The 9,570-nt window shown below is 37.0% G+C and overlaps 1 protein-coding gene across 1 annotated transcript; it reads left to right on the top strand.

Annotated features, from left to right (window-relative positions):
• The first annotated feature begins 6,030 nt into the window (after nt 1-6,030).
• Nucleotides 6,031-7,932, top strand: DDX53 (DEAD-box helicase 53). Its single transcript, XM_010997508.3, has one exon. The coding sequence runs from the start codon at nt 6,031-6,033 to the stop codon at nt 7,930-7,932; it is 1,902 nt and encodes a 633-aa protein (XP_010995810.1).
• Nucleotides 7,933-9,570: the final 1,638 nt, after the last annotated feature.

The raw sequence follows: 9,570 nt of genomic DNA, 5'->3' as shown, positions 1-9,570 counted from the left end.
TTTCCTGTGGTTAGTTGAAAACTCTTTCAGAATTCCATTTTAATTTATCTTTAGTGTTTTTTAATTTACTGAGGTAAGATTGGTTTGTATTACGTAAGTTTCATATGTACATTATATTTGGACTTCTGTATACAGTTATTGGTAGTGCTTTTGAGTGCATATAGCTGTTTAGCGGTTGCTCCAGGTATTGTTTTATTTATCCATAATTAATCATAGTCAACTGGTATTATTTTTGTTTGATGAAGTGTAGAAGCCTTACCTCTTTGTACGTTCCCTTGTTCTCTCCAATTAGAATTGTTTTAACTATTTCCTCTGTACATATTTAATACCACATTAGACATTGTTAAACTTTTGGTTCCATTGTCAAAGATAATTTAGAAAACTCAAGAAGAAAAGGATACTCTATTGTATTTACCCATGTTTTTGCTTATTGTTTTCTTCCCTCCTTCCTGATATTCCAAAGTTCCTTCTTTTATCCTTCTCTTTGCATTTAGAGAATGTGCTTTAGCCATTATTTTAGATTAAGTCTGTTGACAACAAATTTTCTTAGTTTTCCTTCATTTGAGAATATCTTAACCTTCTCTTCATTTCTAAAGGTATTTTCTCTGAATATGGTATTCCGGGATCATCACTCCTTTTTTCAGCATTTGAAAAATATTATGCTCCTTCCTTCTGGCCTCCATGGTTTCTCATAGGAAATCTGCTATCATTTGAACTGGTGTTCCTGTATAGTCAATGTGCCGTTTCTCTTTATCTGCTTTTAAGAGTTTTTCATCGTCTTTAGATTACAGAAGTTTGGTTATGATGTGTAATGGCATGGATTCCCTTGGGGTTTTTGTGTTTGGGGTTTCCTAATTTTCTTTAATCTGTAGGTTTAAACCTTTCATAAAATTGGGAAATTTTCTATTCTTATTTTGTTAAATACATGTTCATACCCATTTTCTAGAATTCCAATGACATGAATATTAGAACTTTTATTACTGTCTACAGGTCTGTGAGTCTCTGTTAATTTTTTTCAGTCCATTTCTCTCTAGGTTATTAAGATTGGGTAATTTGTAATGTTGTATCTTCAAGTCCATTGCTTCATTCCTCTATCATATATATTCTTTTATTGAGCCCATGTTGGAATTTTATTCTGATTACTGTATTTTTCAGCTCTAAAATTTGTCTGGTTCTTTGTATCTTCCACTTCTTGCTAAGACTTTTTTCTCATTTGTTTCAAGTGTCTTCATAATTGTTCACTGAAGCTTTTTTTTTCCTTCAAATAATGGTTGCCTTTAAATTCTTTTCAGATAATTTCAATGTCTGTTTCTCCTCAGTGTTGGCATTAATGGTTTTTTTTTCCTAATTCAAGTTGAGATTTTTCTGGTTCTTGATATGATGAGTAATTTTTAATTCTGTCTTAAACATTTTGTATATTATGAGATTTAAGATATTATTTGAATCTTTTATTTTAGCAGGCCTCTACTGACACCATGCTGGTGTGGGAAGTTGAGCCCTGCCTCATAACTGCTAGGTGAGGGTGGCAGTCCAGGGTCCCCGTATGGTTTCTATTGACATGATGAGAGTGGGGATAAAGAAAGTATCTCATTATCTCTGAGCAGTGTTTAAAACACAGACTTGGAGACTTGGCCTCTTTACATACCATGCTAATGGGGAGAGGTAGTGTATCTCACTACCAACAGACCAGGATGGAAATCTAGGATTCATGCTTGGCCTTTGTTGGTGGGGCCAAGGAAGGTACACCGTGTTTTTGTTTTTTCTGTGATGTAGGAGCAAGGCAGTTACTACTAAAAAGATTTCTTTCTTGTTAGGCTGCTTCTTTCCTGGTCCTTTGGCTTAAAAAAAAACAAAAACAACAAGTTTTTCTTGGGAAATTTTTTAGCTATGTCTGTGGGTGTTTCTCGGTTGTAGGCTTCTCCACCACTCAGTCCAGGATATAAGGAAGGCAAAAAGAATACCCAGGAAACTCACCATTTTGTCATTCCTCAATTCATTCTTTAGTTGGTCTGCTTTCCTCTCTCCAGATTTCTGAGCCTTATTGTTTGCTTTATATATAAAATAAATAAGGAGGAGGAGTAGGGAGAAATGTGCCTACACTGCCTTGTCCAGAATCAGAAGTCTCTCTTTTTACTTTTTTTTTTTTTAATAATGTGGCCACTAGAAAACGTAAAATTTTATCTTTGATGTATACCACATTTCCATTGGACAGAGCTGTTGTAAATCTTAGTTTTCTTACTTGCAAATGAGAAGGTTATAAGAGATGCTCTCCAAAGTTAGTCCTTTCCTCCTCTAAAATCCATGATTCTAAGGATTTAGCTTCTGTATACAATGCAAACCATGTAGATAATATGGTTGTTCTTTCCACTTACCTACACCACAGCTTTCAGAAATGAAACAGTCCTTCAAATGCCTCAAAACGGAGCCAAGGGATAATTGAAGGCTATTATTTTTTAAATGAATGCCAATATGTTAAAATTTTCATAGGAAATAGTTGGTAAGCAAGAACTTCTCCAAAGGAGCTTACTGCAGGTGCTAATCAGCTTACAATATTTCTTTTTTACTGTTTGTGCTGAAAGGAGAATTAATTACCTCAATAGCCTCACTTCTTCATATGCCTAAATAATGCATCCCCCCACTCTGTGGAGAGTAAACTAAATTTGATAGAGAGAGGTTTAATGGGCAGCTAAAAATAGCCGTGTAATCTCCTGGAAAGAACTCCCAGTACTCCCTCTCTCTCCTTTTAGAAAGACTTTCCTTTTCTGAAACAGCTAATGAGTGGTTCTTGTTTCCTTGTGATTCTCTCCCTCACCCTATCCTCCCACATATTTTGAAAGACTATTAAAGTTCATTTTCTTCCAATATTCATGATAAGCAATCTTCCCAGAATCCACTGGATCATTCACAGAACAATCCCAGTAACTTGCCCATTAATCATGGTTTCTTGAAGCTTTATTTAAAAATCAAGACAGTGCCTTTCAGCTATCAGTCCAAGATGTAAAGTTCTTTCCCCAACACTGCAAAGTTCCCTAGTAGTCCAGTTGTCTCTCATCCCGATCACTTCCCTTGCAGTATGTGTTCCTCTATCACTGCACAAAAAGAGCCTTCTTGAAAGTCACTGATAATTTCCTTCTCCCAAATTCTGTAGTCTGTTTACCGTCTGTTCTTCATGAGGCATTTTATACTGTTTACCAGGCCTTCTCATTTTCTCTTGCCTTATCTCCTATTATAGTGCTTTCTTCTGATTCTCTTGAGTTTTTCTTCTTTCTACACTTGGCTCCCTATCCTCCTATTCTCATTAACTAATCATATGACTCCTCTTGATTCCTGAAGATATTTATAAATATGTCTTTCATTACTCTCAATTTCTTGGGAAGAATATTCATTCTCTGAGTTTCAACTATAACTTCTATGCTGACTATTCTCATATCTTTCCTCCTGTCTTCTCATCTGAACTACAGTCCCAGATCTCCAGTTGTCCTTAGCATTTCCACTTGTATGTCCTGACAACACCACACACTGGACATGTCTGAAGCCAAACTCCTCTTCTTGCCCTACAGATGACTCCCCCTCCAATTTCCCTGTTAAGTGGTCCCAAGATTGTATGCTTCATGAGAAATGTTATCAGGCATATCCAATTTGAAGGACATTCTACAAAATACCTGACAATTATTCCTCAAAACTGGCAAGGTTATTAAAAATAAGGAAAGACTGAGAGACGATCATACATCATACATAACAGCTAAATGCAATGTGGAATCCTAGAGTGGATACTGGAACAGAAAAAACATATTAATGCAAAATGAATGGTATAAAATCTGGAGTTAGTTAATCTTAACACACCAATGTTGATTTCTTATATTTGACAAGTATACCATGGTACTGTGAGATAAGATTAGAGGAGCCTGAAACTGGTTGAAGAGTATATGGAAACCCATTGTACTACTTGTGTAATCTTTCTATATATCTAAAGTTATCCCATATAAAAAATTTAATGAAAATACTGAGAACAGATTCCACTGGCAAATTCCTTTGGAAACTTTGGGTTAAACAATGCCCAGCTGAGTTTCTCAATTCCTCTAATTATCAGAGCTTCTGAGATACCTAATACACATTGTGACTCTGAGAGGATACAGGGTGCTATTATTTCCCAAATATTTTTGGCCAGCAACCTTTCTTTTTTCCTTCAAAAAGCATCTTTGCAGGGTAAATACTGACATAGAGAAGGTTTTTCCCAATGTGTCACAGACTTCTACCCGATATATCTGACCACGTTCTATTTTTAATCAGCAACTTTGGCTGAAGAGAGATGCCACAAACATTTAATTGGCAGGGGACCTGCAACTAGATGGTAATATGATGGATGAGAGAAGTAGCATTAAAATTAGGGGTGAGGGTACAGTTCAGTGGTAGAGTGTGTGCCTAGCCTGCACAAGGTCCTGGGTTCAATCTCCAATACTTCCACTAAAAATAAAAACCTAAGTATCTCCTCTCCCAACCCCCCTCAAAACAAAAAAAGTGTATTTAATATGCTGCTTCAATTGACCAAACTTAATAGGAGGGATACAAAAGGATAAATATTTAGTGTATTTTTAGTTAAACAAAGAAAAAACCAAAAATCAACCATCTAAGTACAAGATGAGGAAGAATGGACTTAAATGTCCATCATGTGCCTGTGAGCAGCTTTGTGTTGAGATCGTAGGCAGAATTAGTTGAACTGTCATGGTCAGTGAAGAGAACTGAATAGTAAAGGTAAGACAATTTCTGCAGAATTTGTTTAGTTTTATGTGCCACAGTGAATCATTTCCAAAGAAGAAGGAACAAGATAGTACACATCTTGGAAACTATCTCATTTCTAGAAATGTTGGGGGAAAAAACTAGAAATTTTACTCTGATGAACAGAAAACTTAAGGGGATTTGATCGTGGCCATTATGTACATAAGGATACAAGGGAAATCAAACTGATTCTGTGTAACTTTAGAAGTCAGAAAAAGGACCTAAGAAAGCAAGAAGTGGAACATTTTAGTTCAAAACTACCTTTGTAATCATTAAACTGCCTCATAATGGGATGGAGATCCTTGAAGCAAAGCGAGCTCCTTGCCTCTGGGACTGTTTAAATAGAAGCTGGATATCCACCTGCCCAGATTGCTGCCAGGGTGCCCTCTACTTTGCACCTAATAAATGACTTTTACATAGCCTTCCAGGGCTAAGATTTCTGAATCTATGAAACTACAGGGAAGGAAAAAAATTAAGAGGCTCTGAGAAAAATGTCAAATTATTGAAAACACCTCCAAAGTTAGTGTAGTACACACTCTACCTCTCTTCTAACCCGGATCCCTGAAATAACTAGAAACTGCCTGAACAAATGCTGGAGTTTAACTGAAGAATCAGAGGCAAAATGCCATCCATAAGAGTGCACCTAAGAGACTTCCGATGGTTTAATTTAAGTTACAGTAGAGGACAGGGAAAGGATGAATTTAGCTGGACCCTGGATTGTTGTTATTCAAAAAACAATTCACCGAAATGAACATACAAACATATAAACAAGTAAGTTGATTTTTTTTTAATTTACTGTTTTTTCCTCCCATGGAAATAACTTGCTTATTGAAAAAAAAAAAAAAAAAAGACTATGTGGATAAGTTCAAGGTGTGCTTCAAGTCTCCTCCCACACTGAGCCAGAACCAGCATAAGGCCACTGATAGAGGTACCTAGGACACAAAAGCTGAGCAGTCTCATGCCCCTTTAAATGCCAACAGGGTCAGCCCCTGAGAGTGAGTGTCACTTTAAATTATGTGTCAGAGGTGCCTGCTTACCTCACCCAAATCCCAGCTCTGTGATTGGTCAGGCCCATCAAAGCCCCTCCCCAACACTACGTCAAAGAATAATTCTCTAGTAACGGCTGTGTAGCTTCCTCCTGGCAGCCTGTCTGTTCATGGAGAGCCTGACCTGACAAGACAGATTCCTGAGGCCACATTTTTTCCCAACTTGTGGTAGGTGAGAGGCTACCAACAATCTTATCGCTATCCAGAAATGGCCTGGGCTCCAGGGTGGAAGAGGGCGGAGCCTAATCCAAGAGATCTCAGGGCCAGCCAAGATGGAAGGAGCGGCCGAGGCCGAGGCAGGGGCAGGGGTAGGGGCTGGAGCGGCACCTTCGGCCATCTTGAGCCTAGGGCTTCTGGCTCCCGAGACCCACCTCTCTGCTTTAAATTAAAGACCAATATGATTGGTGTGGTAATTGGTCGTGGTGGGTCAAAAATGAAAGAAATTCAGGCTATGACAAACACCAAAATACAGATCATAAGAGGTGATTCTGAAGCAGAGGTAAAAATTTTTGGCAGCACGGATATGAAAACAAAAGCCAAAGAAACTATAGAGACTCTCGTTAAAAAACAAGGAAGCTACGCTTCAGAATCTAGTGTTGGTAATGCTGCATCCCGACCCTCTGTTGGAAGAGGCTCAGGCAGAGATACCACTATCAGAGGAGGTCAGCCACTGATAGACTGGGATCACATAAAGGCAGAAGTGGTGAAGTGGGAGAAAAAAAAATGGGCCAATTTACCACCAATTAAGAAAAACTTTTACATAGAATCTAAAGCAACAAGCTCATTGTCTCAAGAGCAAGTAGACGTTTGGAGAAAGGAAAATTTCAACATAATGTGTGATGACTTAAAAGATGGTGAAAAACGTCCCATCCCCAATCCAACCTATAAATTTGAGGATGCTTTCCATCATTATCCTGAACTTATGAGAAACATTAGAAAAGCTGGTTTTCAGAAGCCAACACCAATTCAGGCACAGGCATGGCCAATTATTCTACAAGGAATAGATCTCATAGGAGTCGCCCAAACTGGAACAGGCAAAACACTGTCCTACTTAATGCCTGGGTTTATTCATCTCAGTTCTCAACCAATATCTAGAGAACAAAGGAATGGACCTGGCATGCTAGTCCTCCTACCCACTAGAGAACTAGCACTTCAGGTGGAAGCTGAATGTTCTAAGTATTCATATAAAGGTCTTAAAACTGTTTGTATATATGGTGGTGGAAACAGAACAGAACAAATACAAGATGTTACTGAAGGCGTAGACATCATTATTGCAACTCCTGGAAGACTGAATGATCTGCAAATGAATAACTTTGTCAAACTAAGAAGCATAACCTACTTAGTCTTAGATGAGGCAGATAAAATGCTGGATCTGGGGTTTGAACACCAAATAATGAAGATTTTATTAGACGTGCGCCCAGACCGGCAGACTGTTATGACAAGTGCAACCTGGCCAGATAGCATTCGTCGACTTGCACGATCTTATTTGAAAGAGCCTATGATTGTTTATGTTGGTACTCTAGACCTAGTTGCCGTAAACACAGTGAAGCAAAATATAATTGTTACCACAGAAGAAGAAAAACGATTTCTTGTCCAAGAATTCCTACAGAGCCTGTCACCCAAAGACAAAGTCATCTTGTTTGTCAGCAGAAAACTTGTTGCTGATGACTTATCAAGTGATTTATGCATCCACGGCATACCTGTGCAGTCTCTGCACGGTGACAGAGAACAGAGTGATCGTGAGCAAGCATTAGAGGACTTTAGAAGTGGAAAAGTGAAAATACTGATTGCTACTGATTTAGCATCCCGAGGTCTCGATGTTAACGATGTCACACATGTATATAATTACGATTTTCCACGGAATATTGAAGAATATGTACACAGAGTAGGGCGTACTGGAAGAGCAGGGAAGACAGGCATATCAATTACCCTTATGACTCAAGATGACAGCAAGGTTGCCGGTGAATTGATTAAAATTCTGCAAAGAGCCAATCAGAGTGTCCCAAAAGATCTTGTAACAATGGCTGAACCGTACAACTTGCATAAACTAAAAGGGGGCCCAGGGAAAAAATCAAGAAAATTTCAAGAAGCATGCAGAGAGTCTTACTGATGTTTGCATTGAAAACTTGCACCAGGCTACTAGAAGATTCAAGTTATGTTAAAGTTATGCAGTATTAGAAACATACCAGCAGTTTGAATATATTTGACCAGTTATTAAATAACACCACTAAGTTTTCAATATATGTTCTTCAATAAAATCCAAAGTGTTTTGAAAATGAGAATGAGAGATTGTCTGAGTAAAACTTAAATGTTATGCGTCTGTTAAAGTCTGCTTTCTTTTTTACAGCTTGCCATGTCCATCTGTGTCTTCTCTGAAAGACCTGGTAGAAGACAACAGTGGTGTTTTTACTTGCTTTAACATATTTGTATTGAACTGAAACATAGTTCTTATCAAGCTTATCCCAGTCAAAATACTTTATTTTCCCTCAGTGGTTGGTAACACAACAATCCCTGAAAATATCTCCACTATTATTTCCTAATTTGTAAAATTCATTAGAAAATAAATGCTAAACCTTCGAGAAGATTCCACAGTTCTATTTTTTCAGATAAGTGTGACTAATAGAGCAATTCTGACTCACTGGGAATCAGATCCTCAAAGGAACTCTGTCACTAACAAATGGTTTAAAATTCTGGGGAGGTCACTTGCCTTCTATAGACCTCACTTTTTTCACTAATAAATTGGGATGGTTATATTAAATAATTTTGAAGTCTCCTACACCAATAAATTCTATGATATTATAACAGGCTGTGTACCCCAGCCTTATATTGACACTTTACTTTCTAATCTAGAGGAAAATCACATCCTTGTGTAACAAATTGAACAATGAAACCCCTTTTAATGACCAGAATACTGCATTCTGCATTTTTATTGATTTTTTGAAATGTGATTCACAGGTTGTCTTTAATTTCTTTTCATCTTATTTTTCAATTTGTCTTGAAAAGGTCAAAACCACTTATACACACCACAAGAAAGATTAATGTGAAATAAAAATCTCTCTTATATACTGGGAAAAACACTAAAAAAACCAAATGACATCTTTGCCAGAGGAACCAATTTTAGTAAAATTCCTAATTTTATAATTTTCTCTCTTACATTTTATTTAGAAGCAATATACATCTTCTCTTATTGCAAGAAGACATCCTCACAATGATGCTGAATTTTAAAATTAAGTGTTTATGAGAACATTAGAATTAGTCAAGCCTTAAAATTTCTGGCAAATAAAAAATCAATAATGCAGCAATCTTTTTTCTCAACATGCCTCAGCTATAATCACAACAAAAAGTCAGAAATTAAGTGAAATAAAGAGGTAAACATTCTATGTATAGGTGTTTGAAATTTAAAGTCTGCCTTTAAAAGCTCTTTATAAAGGCCTGCATATCTCTTAATAAAATTAAGAACAATGGTTAACATTTTTGAGTGCCTGATATATACCAGGTGCTTTATTTTATAATCTATAATCTTTATTTAAAATCCATTTAGAAGGTTATCTTACCCCTGTTTTGTACAATGTGAAACAATGTCAGAGGAACTAACTTGCCTAAGGTGACTAAATCTGGTTAAAGAGGAATAATGTGATATTTTAACCCACAAGTGCCTGTTTGCAATATTTACATTCTTTTCATGTCAATATAGTTACTATGTGCAGGACAATACGCTTGTCTTGAGGTTGCCTACATGTTCAGATTT

Source organism: Camelus dromedarius, chromosome X (assembly GCF_036321535.1).
Source record: "Camelus dromedarius isolate mCamDro1 chromosome X, mCamDro1.pat, whole genome shotgun sequence".
Lineage (NCBI taxonomy): Eukaryota > Metazoa > Chordata > Mammalia > Artiodactyla > Camelidae > Camelus > Camelus dromedarius.
The sequence above is the reverse complement of the archived record's forward strand: the minus strand, read 5'-3'. Positions and strand labels throughout refer to the sequence as shown.

Coding starts and splice junctions, on each gene's coding strand:
- DDX53 (XM_010997508.3), top strand. CDS start 6,031: ATGGCCTGGGCTCCAGGGTGGAAGAGGGCGGAGCCTAATCCAAGAGAT.